Source organism: Tasmannia lanceolata, unplaced genomic scaffold (genome assembly GCF_043159265.1).
Source record: "Tasmannia lanceolata isolate RefF3 unplaced genomic scaffold, GAP_Taslan_0.1 ptg000013l, whole genome shotgun sequence".
NCBI classification, from domain to species: Eukaryota; Viridiplantae; Streptophyta; class Magnoliopsida; order Canellales; family Winteraceae; genus Tasmannia; species Tasmannia lanceolata.
The window spans coordinates 1,613,178-1,635,105 of record NW_027518690.1 but is presented as its reverse complement, the minus strand read 5'-3'; the positions used below and the strand labels follow the sequence as shown (position 1 = coordinate 1,635,105).

At 37.7% G+C, this 21,928-nt stretch overlaps 1 protein-coding gene across 1 annotated transcript; it reads right to left on the bottom strand.

The window, feature by feature from the left end:
- Positions 1 to 4,180: 4,180 nt before the first annotated feature.
- On the bottom strand, positions 4,181 to 19,947 carry LOC143889453 (protein disulfide-isomerase-like). Its single transcript, XM_077393662.1, has 11 exons — positions 19,691 to 19,947; positions 17,426 to 17,456; positions 16,999 to 17,283; positions 16,729 to 16,917; positions 16,470 to 16,595; positions 14,938 to 15,075; positions 14,716 to 14,835; positions 14,353 to 14,470; positions 10,807 to 10,919; positions 8,318 to 8,511; positions 4,181 to 4,426 (listed from the first exon to the last, which is right to left on the bottom strand). The coding sequence occupies exons 1-10, from the start codon at positions 19,882 to 19,884 to the stop codon at positions 8,323 to 8,325; spliced, it is 1,503 nt and encodes a 500-aa protein (XP_077249777.1). The 5' UTR covers positions 19,885 to 19,947; the 3' UTR covers positions 4,181 to 4,426; positions 8,318 to 8,322.
- Positions 19,948 to 21,928: the final 1,981 nt, after the last annotated feature.

The window sequence follows — 21,928 nt, the reverse complement described above, 5'->3', positions numbered from 1 at the left end:
CTGTGTGACGGTCTTGGCTTTTATGATACCTAGTGGCAATAGATTTAATTTCCGTTTCTAAATGACAAAATACCACATGTCTTTAATTAAAGGACAGATATCTCCCCAGTTGCGAACACGTGGAATACTAGGATTTCCCACAATCCTGATACAATGCGTGTCTCGACTCTTGAGCAAAGCAAAACATTCTCAGCTGTTTTGATACATCACGAGAAAATTTACATTTTCCACGTCTGTAAATTCGCTTTCCTGAGAAACCTAGTGAACGGTAAAAAATGTCCCATCACGAGAAAATTTGGCTTACTTTCATTTCTTTTCCTTTCCCGGGATGGCAAGTGAACAGAGCCTTGGAGAATAGTGGTATAATGGTGTTTGGTTGTGTGGGATAGACGAGGAGTAGGGGAATAAGTAAGGGGTATCATTATCAATGTAGAGAGGGAAGAGAGAGAAAGGGAAGAAAGCACATCAGCAAACATGCAATAGATCAGCACTACTGTATTTTGATGATCGCACTCCTCATTTTTTTAAAAGTATAGTATGACCCGCACTATAGGATGATCCAAACTGGCCATTAGATGGGCCACAGCCTAAATAGGTTGTGCCCCAAAAATCATTTACATGGGTTGATCCTAACCCTCTGATCTGTAGAGGGACCGGATGTTAGATGGTTGATCCTATGGTGCAGGCCATACCGTACTTTTAATAAAGTGAGGAGTGTGATCAACCTATGGTTAGGATCATCCATCTAACATCCAGTCCCTCTACAGATCAAAGGCTTAGAATCAACCTATGGAAATGATTTTTGGGGCACGACCTATTTAGGCTTTGGCCCATCTAATGGCCGGTTTGCCGGTTTGGATCATCCTACGGTGTGGGCCATACCATACTTTTAATAAAGTGAGGAATGCGATCATCAAAATACAGTAGTGATGATAACATTTCAAAAAGGGCAATGATAAATGCGCCCCTTTTTATCACTTGGGACACCCAGCAACAATGTATCAATGGCTGCATAAGGGTTGATGTACTTCACGTCAGAAGGACTCAACGGATTTGATTGCAACATACACTGCAGTTTAGTGTCCCATGTGATGCAAAGGGGCGCATTTATCATTTCCCTAATTATCCAAGAAACATGCAAAGTAGCAAGGGTTTTTATATGGTGTAAGCCCGTATAGTCCAATATTTTTCAAAAAGTAATGTACGAGCCATACCATTGGATGATCCAAACCGTCCATTTGATGGACCACAACGTAAATAGGTTGTGCCGAAAAAATCATTTTAACATGATTATCCTAGCCCTCCAACCTATCGAAGACTGCAGAATGGCTTGGATCATCCTATGGTATGGGCCGTACAGTACTTTTATAATGCAAAAGCTGACCCGTTTAACTTTGGGCTGGCTTAGGGATCAGGCATAGGGCAGCCCAAGCCTTTCAGCAGATTTTGTCTTATTCATTTAATTCATCTTAGATGGCTGCTCTCACAAGGAAAAGTTGGGCTAGGGAATGCCTTTATGCGAAATTCCATAGCAAATCCCATCCAACTCTGCGCTTAGTTTTCCAAATGGGGTTTCAAGACACACCAGGACAAGGCCATCTTTTGTCATGTACTGTTTTCTTATCAATTTAGGGAAAAGATATCCGCACTACCTTGTTTGATAATGAAAGGAAAATTACCAATGGGGGACATCAAAATACGAGAATTGCCAACGGGGGACGCACTTTTGAAAAATTATTAGAGAGGGACGAAATGGGGTTATCAAGTCTCTAAAAGGGGGTTATCAAACCTCTTTCTTTAGTTGTTAAAGGCTGTTATAATCCTCTAAATCTATCAACAGCCAATCAAAGTGTTCAAAGTGACGAATGTCACTGTCTGTATAGGAGTGCAGATATCATTTTGGGTTTATTGGTGATTAAGTGCTTGGAAAATGATATTTTCACCCCCGTTTCCTAGAATTTTCTCTTCCTTTTGTTTGTCCTCACCCCCCTTTTATTGATCTTTTCCCGAAAATGACAAAGAAGGGTATGAAAATGCCGGGAAAGGGGGTGAAAATATAATTTCCCTTTTTCCATATTGACATGCATTGCTGCTGTAAGCACTTGTTTTTTTAGCTTGAAATGATGTTGGCTATGTTATGCTTGAAGCCCTCTTTCTCTTAAAAAAATTGGATATATTTCCTGATTTTTAAATGGTAGACTGCTTTGAAGCATATGTAACAATAAAAGTTCAGCAGGGCCCACATGAATGGATGATCTAAACCATTCATTTTTTGAGGCTATGCCCAAAATGAGGGCCACAGGATGATCCTAACCTTTACATTTATGACCCCATTTTGAATGGCTTAGATCATCTATTCATGTGGGCCCTGCTGAACATTTTGGGCGCTGCATTGTCCACAGTATAAAAACTCTATTTCCTAGAGAACAAACATGATCATGCATTGAACTTTTTTTATAATGGCATTCCTCTATTGCAAACTTCTCCAATTGTCTGCTGATAGTCAGGAGAGAAGTGTAAAATAAAGAGAGGAGTGCCAATATCAAAGTGAGAGTTCAGATATCATCCTTGAACAATATAGAACAAGGAAAATTTATATGATGGGTGGACGTGAAAACACGTGAAGTCTAAAAAAGTAGGTAAGGCCCACTTTTTTTGATGATCCAAACCGTTCATCTGTTTGGGCACAACGTAAATAGGTTGTGCCCCAAAAATCAGTTCCATAGGATTATCCTAACCCTCCGATCTGTAGAAGATTCCATAAGTGATTTTTGGAAATCTCCATATCCAGATCAGTTCAGATTGGAGGGTTAGGATCATCCTATGGAACTGATTTTTGGGGCACAACCTATTTAAGTTGTGCCCAAATAGATGAACGGTTTGGATCATAAAAAAAAATGGGTCGTACCTACTTTTTTAGACTTCACGTGTTTTCACTGCCACCCATAATATAAATTCTCATAGGACAAGAAACAGATGACTAACCTCTTTATCTCCTATTTAGCTGTCAGCTACTTGTGGTGTTTAGTTGCACATTTTGATTCAAACTACTATTATACTATTGCCTTGTCTGCCTGTATGGTATGACTTCTGTCTCATACCAAATAATTTGAACAAAGAAGGATTTTTGCTAGTAGAGTCTTGGGATTTAGCAATCTTCTCTTATTCTCTTCTCTGTCTCTATTTTGGTAATGATACTTCTACTGCCCATTTACTTTGGTAATGACACTATCTGGAAACTTTGGCAACCAAACACTAACAACTACCTTAGGAGGACTATTAAGCATGTTGACTACTTGAGTTCTAATTCACCACTACTCTACAAGGCAACTACGTGCGACCGAGCAAAGCCAACAGCCATAGGTGAAAATGGGCTGGGCTCACAATCACCAATGGAATCAAAGGATCTAGTCGTGCACACGTGCCATGTGGGGGCACAAAGTTGGTCACTAGTCATTTCTCTAGCCTGACTTGAATAAGAGACCCTCTTTAATTATGAATAACACTTGTGCAGAGACTGGAGATTTGATGACTCAGCAAATAGAAGGCTAATATTTTTAGGAGTGCAACCTGGGGATTTCAGCGTGGGTTGGTTTGGCATTTCCTAAAGTTGGGCAAGCTTGGTTGGGTTGGGGAGGGTTCAGAAAAGCCAACCCGATTTACTTTTGACTTGGGTTAGGATTGATGCCTAGTGCAACCCAACACTAAACCTACTCCGTCCCCTTAATCTGATTTACTTTTGACTTGGGTTAGGATTGATGCCTAGGGCAACCCAACACTAAACCTACTCCGTCCCCTTAATCTTATCATGATTTTATCGCAGTTTCAAAGTACTAGGGTTATGGGTTTCTTTTGTATTTTGTTCTATTTTGCCTCGAGCCAACCTTGAACCCAATTCTCAAAGAAAAAAGACCGCATTTCCAGGTTAGGGTTGAGACATTTAAAGGCAGATTGGGTCGAGATTTTGGGTCTTTGAGTTCGGCTATGGTTAGCCTCAACCCGACCCATCCCCGCCCGAGTTGCATCCCTATTATTTTATGTAAAGCTTCAAACAAAAGAGCTGCTATTTTTTAATATATAGAGGTTTCACACTACTGGACATTTGGTATAAGAGCGCGGCCACCACTGTTGAGCTTTTGAGAACTGATTGTGAGCCCAAAACCAATTATTGGACAGGTGATGCAAACTAAGAAAGAGAAATTTGCTAATAGATGTTTGTAAACTCATTGCTCCAAAAGGAGTACAAGACCGAAAGTCGCTACCCAAGCCTAAAATGGAAAAAAACATGTAGAAGATGAGAAAAAAAGAAACCTACATTTTCCCCCCTTATTCCTTACTCATTAGCTTAGCTTACTAGGGAAATTGCTGTAAACATATTCCTCTAAGCATTTCCTAGACACAGTCGGCGAAAATTAGAGGCGAAGGCCTGCAAAAAAACAAGCAAAGAAAACAAAGTTGATTAAGCAAATCAAAACATATTCCTCTAAACAATAACTGATTAAGTTATCTTATTTGTAGAACAATAAGATGGGTGAAATTTCAAATTTATGTTCGGAATCATGCATTTTGTAATTTTTTAAACTCAAATTTTGCGTTGTGTTAGTATTTTATTTAGGATAACTCTCCCAACTATAGAATCCAATGAATTTGATAACACTTCACTTTACACCTTTGAATTTTTAGGGGAAAAAAAACAATTCACACCTCAAACTATTTCTTAAAGACTAATTCCTGAAAAAAATTATCAAAGGTCAATCAAAAAGGGTTCAACAAAATAAGTAGTGCAATTATCAAAACAAAAGAGTGCAGCCTTGCCTCTTAAAGGCTGTAAAATTCACAAAGAAAAAACTATCAATGGACAATCAGAAGTGTTTCATAAAGTGCTGCGGCACTTCAAAACAAGGGAGTGTCGATATCATTTCCTACAGTGTTAAGGTTCAATTTTTAACATAAATTCTTAATCAGTGTGGCTTGACTCTTCTTTTCAGATTTTTCTATTTTTCATATTTTTCCATAGAATATCTCCCTGGTTTTTTTTCTGACATTATTTGTAAGAATATCAAATGCACTTCAAGGATATAGAATATCTCCCTGTTTCAAAGTACAAAATTTTCAAAGAAAGAGAGACAGCTTTGAATCAGCATAAATGGATATAGCATATTTTTATGGTGAGAAATGAAATAGAAAAGGTTAAAAGACATTCCAGTGACCAATATCATTCAAATTTAAACTATCGACAGTGTTCGGGATAGGGTAGGATAGTCACTATAATAATCTCTTGAATGCCTTGATAAATAGTTTAAATCAATGATATTGGCCAAGAGATTACTACACCTACCAAAAAAAGGAGATTATTATGGCTTACTGAAACACACTGATCATGTTTGCAGGCATCAGAATTTTCAAACTATTCTTGGAGAATGGATCTTCATGTTAACGAAGCAACTAGAAATAATGATCTAAAAGGGAAATGAACCTGCCAATCTAGGGAGCATGACGTTATACGGGCAATAGCCCACATGGCTGCAAGTTTCTCATATAGCATGGCGATCTATATACTGGACATTCTCCAATGGCACTCTTAAAATGTTACAACATGACCCAATTGAATCGATGTGGCTATTACTAGCTAAACACTAATGACATTACCCTAACAACCAGTCACATTACCATCCCTCCAAAAAGAGGAGTGGCAAAATTTTGGTTAAGAGTGCCTACATAACCTCAACAGCTCCTTTGGTCTCGGTCCATTTTCTATAGCCACATCCCTCACATCTGTCTGTTCCCTCCATCCTAGAGCTTGCGAACCCACAGAAGAAAAATAAATGAGCCCATCAATCTAGGGAGCATTACGCGACATGGGTAGTAGCCCACATGGCTCAAGTTTCTCACATAGCATGGCAATCTATATTCTGGACTTTCTTCAAAGGCACTCTTTAACGTCACAACATGACCCAATTGAATTAATGTAATTATTTACCTTAACAACCACTCACATTACCATCCGTCTGAAAAGCGGAGTGACAAAATTTTAGTTAAGTGCACCTTCATAACCTAACTCCCTTATCTCAGTCCATTTTCTATTAACCACCTCCCTCGTATGTCTCCATTCCCCCTCTATCCTAGAGCTTGCGAGAACCCATGGAAGATTATCTCCTCTTTAACCTCTATTGTGACAGTTTACGCTGGAGCTCACAGTTTCCCCAAGGCAAATGATGATGAGTAACCCCTCCAATCAAGCTTGCAGAGCCAATGTAACTAACTCAAAGGATCCCAGCTTTAAATGTATAAAATGTAAGCTGAAGTGTAATGGAGATGTCTCACAAGAGTTTACTGGAATTAAAATAATTTCCAAATGTCTCACCACATCCTACCAACTGTAAGTTCTCACTCATTTGCACCAGGGACATAAAGAAATAAAATATGAAAAATGACATGTAACTTCCTAAATGTTTCATGATGGCTGCCCTTGTAAATTTTCATCCAAGACAAATCCCTCTGCCTCAGGCTTCTTTAGACTTTTTCTAATGTTGGTCCTCCTATTTAATGTGTTATGGGCATGTCTCAATCATGGAACATAATCAGTCCATCCTGGTTTGACACCAGCTCAACCCAGGGTATTTTTTTTTTTATTTTTTATAATTAACCCTGAGTACACTTCCTTAGTATTTTTGACAGATCTTTTGCAAGATTCAATAATTCATCCTTCAAAGCCAATGAACTTCTGGCCATGGTCTTAATCTTTCCACCACTCACCCTCCTAGTTCATAATAATAAACCACAGAAAAGTGTGCCCACCCCAATGCTCAATCTCAAAGAACTATTAAAAATCACAGCTAAAACCCAGTTGAGATTCATTTTTCATTCACGCTGATTCCATCTTCTGCATTTTCTTCCACAGAAATAACCAGATGATAGAACCATGAAAGTGGCAGGTTCTTTGATGTTGTGCGATTTGGAGACTTCTCAGTAAAACTGTAAAAGGCTTCATAGATCGATGTCGTTACTATAAAATCATTTAGTGAAGATGCATCTAATCTGAATTGGGAACATCAGACCACCCTAATATGAATTGATTTGTCAAAAAAAAAAAAAAATACAGCTACAGAGTGAAAACACTTATGAGAATGGATTTAATATAGATATGCTAAAATAGGTTTAAGCAACATGGGAGTAAGTACAGCTATTGAGTTCTAAAACTCTAACATAAAAAGTGGCCTCATGTGAAAATTCAGAAAAATGAAATAGCAATTTCAAACAATCCAACCAAATTCATCAAAGGAACAAACTACAACCCAAACCTAGAAAAATGTATACCAAACAATCAAATTGATTACCCAATTGGATCGATGATCTAATTTTTAGTGAAAGAAAAGACTATGAGCAACATTGTTCCTCGTAAGTTTTACTTCAAATAGGTAGGATCAATGTTGCATGGATTCGGATTCGTGTGTCGGGATCCGACACGGATTCGAGGTGCCGGATTTGGCAAACCCCCAAAAGCAGGATTCGGATTCGGTAATTTTTAAATAAAATAAAATTTTCAAAATTTAAAATTTAAATGTGTAAATGTCTATATATGTATATTCATGAAAATTTTGAAGGTAGAGGGTTGAGGCGAGTTTTCTATTAAGAGAGTTTAAGAAGGAAGGGAGTCGATGTTCGAGGGTCGAGGCGCTGGGGTTTTTATTAAAAGAGTACGGGTTGTGCTTTCATATAAAAAAAAGCTAAGAAGAAAATACGTTTAAAGGGGAAATATAAAGGATTCGCATTTCAAAAGAGACAACGATGAATCGGATTCGCCCGAAAAAAAAAGTATTCGTGCGGGACACGGCTACGGCAAGAATCCGGGTGTGTCCCACGTGAATCCATGTCCGATTCGGATGCGGAGACGTGTCGACACGGATTCGGCAGAGGGGGGCAAAGAATCCATGCAACATACCCAAGCATTTATATTCTTAAGAGCACTCCAAAACCAAACATGAGGTTGATATTTCAAAGCACAAATAAACCGGCAGCAGAATTTCCCAGATGAATGGCCATTCTAGTAGTAAGATACAAAAAACCAACAAACTAGATCACCATATATCTCTTGAGCGTAATACTTCAAACTAAGAAAATGTCAAATAACTGTGAGAAGCTGATAAAGGACCAAAAATAACTAACAAACAAAGCATTTACGTGAATGTCATATTCTTCAAGTGGTACCGAGTTACATGTCGGAAAAGAAACTTAGGAAAAGGAATTCAATAAAGCATAATACTATAGCCACACCTGCAGAACAAGAAAAATGAAGAATATAAGGTTGGATAACTACCTTCATCACAGTTCATCTTTCACAGAGTCAGATTGTACAACTGTATCTCGATTCTTCTGAACAAAGTCAATTATGTCCTCCTTAGAATTAATGCCGTCATATTGCACAAGGTTGCCGCTTGCAGATGAAAAATATAAAGTCGGGTAACCTTGAACCTCAAAAACATCACTTGGGATATCATTCGATGTTGCATCCTGGGAATTTATTATAACAGTGAACCATGTCAGAAACAAGTTATTTAATAACAAATAAACTGAAGAAACAAGATAGAAATGGTGCCTAAATATTTCCAGAAGCTCGCAATATGCCAATGGTAGAAGAAACTTCATTCAAGAATGTCACTATTTCATAACGAGCAACCGCTATGATGGGAAAAATAAGTCAGAAAAAAAAATAAACAAAATAGTATGGGTTGAAAAAGGAACAAATTTTCCAATGGATGATAAAAAATTAAAAAAAATAAGAGCAATTAAAATAGGCCTATTATTTTTGTAAATTTCTTAAAGATGATGGATTGAAGTTGAATAAGCAAAAGCAACTGTAACTTAATATAAGCATTGTAGAAGGTTTTCAATTATCTATGAATGTTCGAGACTTTCGCCTATAGTTGCACTAAAACTTCTTTACAGAATTGTGCCAATAGAAAACTGAAGGCAAAATTAAGAACTGGTTATGGAAACAAGGGAAGTGATATTTACGCCCCTTTTGATCACCAGGCACACCCGGTGTCAGTGTATCAATGACAAAAGGAGGCCTGATGTACTTGATGTCAGAAAAATTCAAGGGCTTTGATTGCAACGTTGACTGTCATTGGGTGTCCCTGGTGATCAAAAAGGGCTTAAATATCATTTCCCAGAAACAATTGTGTTAATAAAGAGTTCAGTTTTTTTTTTTTTTTGAAAAATGAATTTTTTTAATGAAGAAAACCAACTTACATGAAAACCAAAAAAAACCAATTTACACGAAACCAATTTATATGCATTGCACGTGAAATGTAATATATGCATTATGTATACATATTTATGTGAATTACATGTGAAATGTGGTATGTACTGAATTATTAGTCATAAAGGACAACGACATTCATTAGGCGTTCTACAATGATAAACCATTAAGGATGATTGTCTTGCTTATGTGATTATTTTCAAGTGTGTATTTGTGCTAATTCTAGCATTTCCAAAAGTTTCATCTCAAAATTCTATCATTTGCATGCGTTTTCATACATTTCTGTGATTTTATAGGATTTCCACTAAATTTCCAATCGAAACCGAAATTTAAAACCTTGGAGCTCATTGGTCCTGCAACATAACGACCACCCTTCCACATCCAAAGTCCAACCTTCCACCACGACCCCTGAAGGAAGGTTGGTATTCAGGTGAAGTGCACCACCCCTGCCTGCCCCACACCACCACCACCACCACACATGGCAAAAGCACCAAACTCGCTCAGAAACCCTAGAGGACCTCCGACACAGTATCGATCAACCGAAGCAAGGATGATGTCCTTCAAAACAAGGAGGGTCACTAGATAACTTGCAAGGCCTGCCACAACTCATGGGCTTGCCAGCGGAGCTTGACGATTTTCTTCAATAGGGCGGGGATGATCTTAGAGGGAAGGTTAAGGTGCAAAGGAACTCAATCCCATTGTTGGTAAGTAGGGGTGCAACTTGGGTCAATTTTTGGGAATTCGGGTTGAGATTTACCTTAAAATTGGATCGGGTTCAGGTTGATTCCTAATTATTTTTTAGCAAAAGCTCAACCCGACCCGAGCCAAGTTGCATCCCTATTGGTGAGATACCAACAACAGTCATCCAGGCGAAGGTCTCATGCACGTACTTCTTCAACTTGAAGCTTCGCATCAGCTTTATCACCTGGAGATTTGACGTGTCGATATATGAATGCTTCACCATGGAGATTCGACACGTTGATATCTGAATGCTTCGCCAAGTTGCAATCTTTCTTGGCATAATAGACACCCTCTTGGAGCCGATGAATTTAAGGAGAGTAAATTGAGCTTTTTATGGAGTCAGTGGGCTAAAAACCAGGTCCATTTGTATTGATCATGCGAGTTTCCAAACACTACTAATGAATGACAAAGGCACAGCATAGATTTACAAGCCTTTTCAATTTCCAACTTAGTCCTGTATTAATTAATTAAAAATCAACAGAGCGGAGTCAAACCAATGCATAATTAAAAATATAAAACTGAATCAGAAACAGCAACATGCAAGAATAGCAGCAGCGAAATAAAAAATCAAAGCAGACCTTACTGTGAGAGTGAAAGCATAATTTTCTAGGAGTTAAGGCTTAGGCTTTCATAACTATAAGTCAAAGCAACTACTAGCTTATAGATTAATTTATCACTGCATTGGAGAATTCACAAGTAATAAAGCAATTACAACCAACAGGTGCTTTCCACTATTGGAAAAACAAACTTTCTAATGAAATAATGAAGAAAAAATCATATAATAGGCAAAGGAGAAAGCTTACTATCTTTGCAATGACCACGTCAGCTTCATTTTCAAATGAGACAGCTACTTCATCTAAAATAGGTGCCAGTTTCTTGCAATGTCCACACCAAGGTGCATAAAACTCTAGCAGAACTGCAGAATAAAATTCATATCATATTATTCTACTTCCCAGAATTTCCAAAAAACAAGAACATGAATGAATATATTGAAAAGAGAGAAAATAAAGCAGTCATATGCCACAAATTGTAAGATAATTGTTAACAGAATAAGCATTTCTCACATGCAAAATCTTCTCTACTCTAATTACCACTTTATTAAAGTCATCTTAACGTGGCTGTTATCAAATACCTCCCAAGGATCAACAAAAATGCATAATTTTACTAGAATTTTTGCACTAACTCAAAATAAGAAAATAAGAGAACCCTCTATGATTGATTTTTTCCGTCTTGATTACAAACATTAATTTATTAAAGAAGTGCCAGTACAAGATACAAAGATCAAAAGGGGAAAATTTAAATTACATAAGAGGCCTAGAGTTTCACGTGCACAGGGCCCCACGAATCCCCACCCTCTCTCCCACTAATTCATTTCCTACCCAACAAACATGATTAAAGAAAAACAAAAGTGTTTGATGTTGGTCATGAATCTCATAATTTCATCCCCCCGCGCCGCCCCCGCAAAAAAAAATTGATGGCATCACACTGCTAATACTACTACTCAATAGATCAATCAGCTAATAGTGGATCAAGACACCAACCATGTTAAGGCGGAGCTCCTCTTAATTAGAGCACAAGAAATCATAGGTTTTCTTATTGTCTCTCCTTTGAATGAAACCTCTATAACTTTCTTAGTATTTACCTTCCACAAAAAAATGTACAATATGGGGGCACCATGCAAAATAACAAACTTAAATCAAAGTGTCGAGACTCAAATGGATTTTTCAGAGCAACACGGGTCAAAAGGACTAATTCACCCATTAACAAAGTTTTAGATTTCGGTTTTTGTTGAAGTGGAGATTCAGCCACTCTTACATGGTTACATGACAATAGACTATTGGATCATATACAGATAGATCAACTTGTTATTGAGAGAGACTCCCTCAACGTGATTATGACTGAGAGATGATGTTAGGCATCCTGGAGACTAGCGGATCCAATTGAGGTGATTCAGGACACCCTGCCACAAAGTGTAGGCATGTCTAGAGATTTGCGAACTTGGATGCACACGCCCAAGTGCGAGACGAGGTTACTAGGGGGTCGATTATTTTGCCTGACCAGCTTCTCTGAGTTTCAATCTAGTCTCGACTAACTGGGTTCTTCTTTGTTAGCTTTTTCTCATACTAACTTTTGTATCTCCTTTATTACCTTGTCAACTATTCCTTTGTGATGAATATGACCTCCTCAATCATTGGACTTCGGCTCTTTATTGATAAAATCTCAATCATTCAACAAAAATTCAGTTTTGATTTCAGATGCCACAAAAACAGATATATCATGGCTAAGATCGGAAATTCCAGTGGAAATCTTGTAAAATCATGGACACGTAGAATTTTAAGAAGAAAGTTTAGGAAATGTTAGAATAAGCACAATACACACTTAGAAACCATCATATAAGCACATAACCACCCATCATGGTTTAACAACATCGAACACCTAGTGACATGTGTAGCCGTGCAAGTCTAATAATTCAGTACATAACACATTTGACATGTAATTCATATAAATATTTATACATAATACATACAACACATTTCACATACGATTCATATCAATATACTTCAATATAATTATGTAACACATATTGAAGTAGCATGTCACTAATACACTTACAGTTTTAGTTTCGGTGTGGGTTTGAATTTTAGAATGCATATTGATGGGCATGGAAACGGAAACATTTTGGTCATTTAGGGTCGGTTTTGCTAGAAATTTAAAACCATGCACATTAAGTCTAGAATCATCATCGACATTATCACTGCATGGAAACAGGTCCACAGAAACTTGAGAGATCTTTTTCTTTTTCTTTTTCTTTTTTAAATGAGCAGTCTATCAAAATCAAAATGGTGTTCCAAAGCCCCTCCTACCACATCAAAGTAAACCTATTTGATACGCCCACTCTGAAAATGAAACCCAACTTTGCAACCCAACAGAAGGTAAACCTTCTAAGAGTCAAGGACGCTACATTATCCCGCTACATGAAGCTGCTACACATAAATGGGAAGTGAAGACCTCAAGTTTTAAGATGATTAACCATGAGGATCTTATTCAACTTACAACCACATAGAAAATGAACTCTTATAGGCGTAGGAATACCTAACCTGCTACACAAAACAGGATTAAACCTCCAAAATCTGATAGGAACAATTAACTAGACTTATGCCCCAATCCAATTCTCTCCACTAACTCCCATCAACAGTCAACTTCAGAAGAAAGTGAACTCCTAATTTCAGAAGGAATTCAAAGTAGAGAATTTTGAGTAGATAATCAGAATAATATTTAGAAGTTGGCTGCTGTGTTCTCAGTCCATCTACAACAGTACCTCTTATATTATCACAGAAAGAGGTGCTGTAATATCACAGCTCTCTATTACAAGTAATCTTAGAGGCAGGATTACTTGTAATAGAGAGCTGACAAAAGGTAGAAGTCTCCAGAGTTTCTGAGCATGCACAAGCAGAAAATCAAAAAGAGATTAGTTCAATGATCACATTTTTCTCTGTGCTATCATCTGCAAGAATATATTATCAGACCTTCAAGTTTAAAATTCTCCCTCTACTTGTTTATGTGATTTCTGTGGTGATATCAACTTGTTCAAATTTTAGGGAATGTTTAAGGATTTATGGCTCTAGAGAAAGATCTAGCTGATTAGGATGAGAGGATTAATCGTCCCAAGCATATTGTCCCAACAAAGTGTTGTAGTGAATAACTCAGCTTGCTCCAATCGTGGATCCGGCAAGTGGAGGATACTCGAAGAATGAGGGCAGGAAGAAGTCATTGAAGCAAGGAAACAATACACTCCTCATCAATAATTTCAGCTCCAATTCAAATTTGTTACTCATCCATGCTCCTAAACATTGTAGAGACCCACGAATAAAGGTAAGATTACATACAATAATTCCATAGAAGAATGCATAGAAGTAGATGGTTGATGACAAGAAGGTGAAACTTGTCACTGCCAAACTATCCTTTCACACGATGATTTGGTATGATGAACTCCAAAACCAACCATTCATGATATGAGGTCAAGATACAATCCAAAACAAGATGCAAAGAATTCCAAAGAAGTTCCCCCAACCATAAGTTATGTACAAGACCTCAATCAGCATTAAAGTTGAGTCAGGCACGTCAGGCACATGGAGGTGTTTGATTTTTTATTCAATAATCACAGCAGTTGTTTTAAAAAAAAAATTAGCTAAGAAGTGGAATTAACTCCACGAAATTCTGAATTACATAACTATTCAATGTCAAAGTGTCATAATGATGACAAAGAAAAAGGTATAAATCAAGTGCAATATACTAGAATGGAAAATAACATGGAACAATATCTTATAAAAAATGTGATAGATATGTACCGTTTTTTCCGGAGCTGAAAACCACATCATGGAGGTTGTCAGCAACAACGATCTTGACGGGTTCATTGTTAACTTCAGGAATAGGCTCTGACTTTTTGAACGGCTTTAAGCTGCCATCCTGCATGCATGTAGCAAGTAAGAAAATTGTATGATGGCTAACTGTAAAAAAAACAAAACAACAAAAACACAAAAAAAAACCTCCAAGAGGCATGACTGGTTACTGCCTCAACTATAAGGTACAGTAAGAAAGACTAAATTTGACACTGGATGAGTAGAGGCGTGTAAGCAACTTGAATTTCAACGCAGTATAATAGATGCAGAATGACCCCAAAAATTCTGGAAATAAGAGGGCAGCACTGTTACCATGTATTCCTTCAACCAAGGTGCAATATGATCCGGTTCCAAATTTTGTTTGAGGTATTTCTGGCCATCATTAGTTTGTATAATGATGAGGGGCACTTGGTCATCTTTAAGGCCAAAGTACTGTTCATACAAACCAAATCGAAAATAAAACGTGTCAAAAAGCCATGTAAGAGACTGGATACCAGCAAAAGGAGGCGATGAGCTGAGTACACAGAAAATAACCTGGAAGGCACCTTGACTGGCCTCAATATCACCCAACAAAAAGCTTACGCCCTTTCCTTTGTAATTCTTGGCGATATCATGATACTTCGATTTGAAAGCCTCAAAATGCTCACCACTGACATTCAAGAAGAGCAGAGCCTACCAATTCGGGAATTGCCGATAGAAATATGTCATTGACATCCAAGAAACATTTAAGTGCCAGATATAATAATGCAGTTAGGCAGCTGCATTATCCAAAAAATAAAAAAAATATTGCAACATGCTGTGAAGAATTAGAACAAAGCACAATATTATGGCACTAACTAGTACCTACGCCCTATGTTGCATTAGTACGGGTACGAATGTAGGGATCCGACATGGGTGTCAACTGTTAGATTTGGCAAACCTCAAAAAGAAAGATTCATGGATTCGCCAAAATAATTTAATCAATTCTCAAATTTAATTTTCTAACGTAACAATATGATTATAAGAAGTAATATATTGAAAATTTTAATAGATTAAGTAAATATAATTTTTTAGATCCATATAAAAACATACTATTCAGATGAATGAAAGTAAAAACACGCGGCAATTATAAAGTTGTACTAGCGTTATTAAGAAAGAAACAAATAAAGAAGATTTGGAAGTGCCGGGCGAATCCTGAAGTGTTGGAATCCGAAATAGGTATTGTAACATGGACCAATGCATGTTCTTTGTAATCTCTAGAACAGCAACTAATATCAAAGGAGTCAGCAAGATGGAGGGTCAAATAAATCCGGCTGTAACCTTGATGAAAAGATAGCACGCTAAATAATGGAAACAAAAAATGAAACTAAAGATTTATTTTTGTGCCGAGTGCAATGAAATACCAAGACAAAAACCAACTTACGCTGGTCTTTGAAATGCCACCACAACAAGAGGTCAATCCTGACCCATTTCTTTCCTTTCTTCTTAAATAAAAATACACCTGGCGCTGGGCTTTGATCTTGAGTACTTTGAACCCCATCAAAACGTAAGCCCAACTTTTTACCAAAAAAAAAGAAATTGAAAATAAAGATTTATCATTTCAAAAGATCTCATCACAAAAAGAGTGTAAGTTTTGAAAATAGTAAAAGGCCATGTAGATGGAATGGAAAAAAAAATGTTTCTCCCTTTGTTGTAAAATTTCCTATATTAGAATAGGGCACACCTTCAAACTGAATGGGGCACACATTCAAACTGACCTCAGTTTACTGTTCCTGTTTTATTTTTCATTTTTGGTGTGTGTGTGTGTGTGTGTGTGTGTGTGTGTGTGTGAGAGAGAGAGAGAGAGAGAGAGAGAGAGAGAGAGAGAGAGAGAGAGAGAGTTGGGGGTGTATAATTCCTTTCATGTGGTAAATGCTAACTACTGAATCGGATACTACATTGAGGAAATCCAAGTAATGTATATAAATTTATCTCTATAACTAGTATATAGATCCCTAGAGCTCTCCAATGTTCCCAGCAAGTACACAAACTAGAAGAGACAAAAACTGCAAAGATATTGCAGACAACAAAAAAATAAAAACCATTACCTTAGCATTAGGACTGTTGAAGAATTTGATGACATATGGGTGATTGCTGGGGTCTTTGTTATAAAAAGTAAGAATAGGCACACTAGCTTCTTCAACAAATTTCTCCATAGCGTCCATATGAAAATCCTGTGAGGGCATGATAGATCCAAACACAGATCAGGTTATAGTAAACAAATGAGTAGGACAATATTTCGATATTCATATGAAATGAAAAAAAAGGAGGTAACATATAAACTTGAGACATGAAGAAAAAATGCACCTGGAAATCAACAACAAGCTCATCAAATGGCTTGAACAACCTGACTACGGGTCGATTTACTGTTGAATCCCCTTGTGGAAGAATTCCAGCATTCAAGGTATGACCAAAACTATAGTCAGAACGTAATTTCTCAGCTAAGGCCGTAAAATTTTCAAATTCCTCCCCTTGAAATTTGGAGAACACCCCGACCTATATGAAGGTCCAATCAGATTATTGCTGCTGTATGCATTTAAAATTTTCAAAACATAATAATAAAAATGGAGCACTTACAATAACAATCTTGCCATTGACAAGAGTAGTAGCATCTTCTGCAGATTTAATTTCCAAGGATGCAGGACCAACTTGCCTCTTCAAATATTCTACTATACCATCAGCTTCGCGAGGCCCCTTGTATTCTTGAATGCTTTTTCCTCCATCTCTTAAAATCTTAAGAGTAGGGAAACCCTTTACATCATACTCACCTGCAAGGCCTTTGTTCACTTCATCATTGGCATCAACCTTAGCAAGACTGACTGGAGGGTCATGTTTACTCAGTATAGATGCAGCCTTCTCATACTGCAGGAAAAGGAACAAATTGAAGGTGGAAATAGAACAGTCAAGGAAACCACACAGATACATAACTGTCTCAGTTTATTAACTAAAAACAAAGGAATGTGAATGAATGTTGATATTAGGAGATTCTCTGAAGAAGGATTACCTCAGGAGCGAGGTTCTTGCAATGCCCACACCTGTAAAGGGGGGAGGAAAGAAATACATAATCAATAAAAAATTTGACTTCAACTATTCCAGCCAGTATAGAGTATATGCTAGTATAGAGTATGCAATTAAAAGCCACAAAGCCATTATAAGTAGAACATGAAGGCATGGATAAACTAGCAAATGCAGGATGCCATCCCTATGTCTTAATGTGCACAAGTGGGTACTAATTGCAGATTATTACCTCTATATACTCCATTAAATCCATTAGAAGTACCAAATGCTAACCTTGACACCTAATGGAAACAATTAACAAAGTCTTGAATGAACCTACTTATCAAATTAGCCAAAAGTTCCTGCTAGTGCATGGTCAAAACTTCTAGCTCCAGGTTCATTTTATTGATCAAATGGACAGAAATTTTGCATATTAATGAAAATTTTGCATATTAATGAAAATTAAAAAACCCCCAAGTTTAAAAAAAGGAGATGATATTTTCACTCCCTCTGCAGTACGCATTCGCCCCCTTATAACGTGAACAGTGGGCAACTTCAACACTTTTTTATGTCAAATCACATTAAAAGGGGGCGAATGCATACTGCATGGGGGTGAAAATATCATCGCCCAAAGAAAAAACATTAAGATTTCCAGTCTGGTATATAATGCCAACGTTTAACGAGTAATGATTTCAACAAGCAACGAACTTATGAACCATTTCAAGAATCTGAAAAAAATGGAACCAGATAGCAACAACCATGGCACCAGAGAATGGAGAAAGCCCAAAAAGGCCCACAACCTAACAAGCGTCACCAACAAACCATTTTGAGATTCACCCATCGATTAGAAGAAAGATAGGGGAGGCGCACAATAACCACCTCCCAATTGTCAGTAAGTTACAGAGGGAGCCAAACAAACAAATATAGGGCCCACGATGAGCAACACCATGAAAGGTTGAGATGTACACATGGTGAGGATCAAATGCTCCACCCAGATATGGAAAACCTTTTATGCTAAGGAATTTACATATCAGATCAATTGGCACGCCGTCACACTGGCTAATCAAAGAAAGGGCTGCGCGTAGAGTTAAAATATGAATCAATAATTTAATACAATGCCTTCAGGCACCATACAAAACCTATTCAGCCTGTTTGAGGTGAAAAAAAAAAAAAAAAAAAAACTCATAGGAAAAAAATGGGAAGTCCAAAAAATCTTATTCTTTCTGGAAATACATAATATTTTGCATAAGGATGCTAACATGCTTGCCAAGGCGTATTCATTAGCAATAGAATACCACTTCCCATTAGAATTTAGAAGAGAACGATCCTTCTTTTCACATATTTATCTTTCTCAATCATGACCATCTCATTCTGGATCGTTATTACTCTCTTTTTTTTAAAATGGGTCGTTATTACACTTTTTTATTTTCATTAATAAAATTTCCCAATTAAAATCAAAGAAAAAAAAAACTATTATGCGTGCTCACAATAAAAAATATATATTACTGTGCATCCAGCACCCTAAATAAAATAAATATTTTTTTAAGAAAAAAGTACAGAGAAACAGGCCCACAACTCACTTGCTCGAAAGATTAAAAAAATGAAATACAATAAAACACAAAAATATCCACACAAGCAAAAGGACAAATCTGAGAAGCTCATAAACAATAAATAAACAAACAACAAAGTAAAAAAGTCAAACAGAGGGAATAACTTCGTTCATATTCAAAGAGTAATTCACAAAGGGCAGTGATAAATCGACTCCCCATGTGTCTATCTCTCTCCTCTTTCTCTCTCTAACCCAGAGGAGAGAGAAAGACACATGGGGATTGGGGAGTCCGATTTATCATATTTGGGAGTCGATTTATCACTCCCCTTCACAAAATGAAGAAGCTGACAATCAACACAAATAGAAACACTTTCCATTTGGATTTTACAAACTAAAACCTTGTTTATATAAGCTAAAACCTAGATTCTACATTTTTCAAGATGGCAAAACAAATCTAGGTTTTAGCTTATAAAATCTAGGTTTTAGGTTATAAAATCAAGGTTTAGCTCATAAAAACCTAGATTTTATAAGCTAAAACCTGGATTGTACAATTTTCAAGATTGCAAACCAAATCTAGATTTTAGCTTATAAAATCTAGGTTTTAGCTCATAAAAACCACGTTTTAGGCTTTAAAATCCATGATTATAAAATCCACGCATCCAAACTTAACATCGGCAAGAAACATTTGAGAGAGAGAGAGAGATCTAAAGAGAAATCAATTACCAAGGCGCATAAAACTCAACAACAATGAAGGAACTTTTTCCGACAGTATCAGAAAAATTTGAGGCATCGAGAGTGAGAACAAACTCTTCCTCTGCTCCGGCACCGGCCGGTGAAGGATCGGATTCAGAGGATGAAATCGCCAAAACGAATGAGAAGAAGAGAAAGAAGATCGAAACCCTACAAACCCTAGCCATGGCGAAAGTAATAAAAACCCTCGCCTCTTATTTTCTCTCTCTGTTACTTTGTAGAAAATTGGGAAGAAGACTGAAGAGTATAAATAGAGGATGCACGTGTGAGAGAGCGAGAAAGATTACGAATCCCTTAAGACATGTGTGGGCCTTTATTACTACCTTACAAAAATGGATTAAAAAATCTTTTGTATACATATTTTGGATTGTGAATAGTTAATATCAGTATCTAGTAAGGAGTTTTTAGAAAATACAAAGATTTTATATGGGGTAGACACTTATAGTATTTTTCATAAAGTATTGTACAGACCACATCATAGACCACATCATAGGATGATCCAAACCGTCCATTTCATGGGACATAACACAAATAGGTTGTGCCCCAAAAATCTTTTCCATAGGATGATCTTAGCCCTCCGATCTGTAGATGTTTCCATAAAATGCACTTACTCTATAGATCGGAGGGTGGCACAACCTATTTACATTATGTCCCATCACATGGACAGTTAGGATCATCCTATATTCCTATAGTGTGGTCCGGACAGTAATTTTTGAAAAATACGGGACTGTTAGGGCTTACACGAGTTAAAAACTCGACGAAAATACAAGTAGTAGTATGGAGATTTTGATTTTATTTGGTGTAAACTCGTATAGTCCAGTAGTTTTCAAAAAGTATTGTATGGCTTACACCATAGGAATAGGATGGCCCAAACCAACGTAAATAGGTTTTGCCCCAAAAAATCATTTCCATCGGATGTTTCCATATTATCCGTAAATAGGTTTTGACCCAAACCCTCCGATCTACCAATCTATAGATGTTTCCATATTATCTAGTTCCTCCATAGATCGGAGTGCTAAGGAACACCTATGGGAATGACTTTTTAGGCACAACTTAGTGACGTTGTGGTCCTTCAAATAGATTGGGTATCATCCTTCAAATGGACGTTTTGTATTGATGGGACATAAATACGGCACGACTCCCAAATCTCGCCACGTGTCGTCCATGCACCAATGAAGCTTAACCATCATGAAGAAAGGTGCTGATAAACGGCAAGACCATACGATTACGACACGTGTCACTTTCTTGCCGTCCAAGCCTCATCATCACAAATTATTGAAGGGATTATCCAGCGAAACCACGCGCGCCGTCAAAACAGGAGAACGGCTCAATCCTGCCAAGGAAGGTTTTCTCTCTATAATGATGAAAAGGCCCGCACGCCACCCCTTAAAAGGAGGAGAAGGGAAGAAGAAGACAGATGGAATCTCCCCCAAGAGAACCGGAAAAGAAAGAAAGAGGGAAGGCAACGACAGAGGAGGCCAGGATCTTAGTCCCACTCTCCCTGTTAGTCCCCTCCGACCCATCCACCCACATACCAAGAAAAGAACCTGCGCCTTGGCCTTGGTAAACCTGACCAAACTCCCGCCTTTTCTCGTTGTTCTTTATATTGTTGGTCAAGAATCTGACTTGGGTGTCGAAGTGGTCGTCCGGGACCCACCCCGGATCCCCTGACCCCTTTGTTTGTGATTGCAGACCCCGCGGAGGCTCTCTACCCACCGCGCGATCGCAAACCCGGATTCCGACGTCATCAGGTATCATCATATGGTGTACGCCATTTAGCATGGGCTTACACCATATAAAACCTGAGCGGAAGAGAGAAAATAAGACACTGCCAAGGAAACGGCTATAGCACTCGGTGCATCGAGTAAAGTAGTGGGCACACTATAAAAACATGAAGTTTAAGATAGTAGGCCCCGTCCTATGAATGAGTTTGGGTGGAGATGGTGAAATCCATCCATCAAAACATGAGATGTAAGATGGTGGTCCCCACCTTGTGAATGGGTTTGGGTGGAAATGGTGGCCCCCAGGGGCGGAGATACACATAGCATGGCGGGGCCATGGCCCCCCATGACTTGCAAAATTCCTTCTATAATGCATGGATGTACATGCATGCTTTAGTTAGTTTAGTGGCCATGGCCCCCCAATGACTAATGCAGCTAAGTGTAACTTAGTCCGGCCCCCCTAAGTGTAAATTCCTGGATCCGTCCTTGG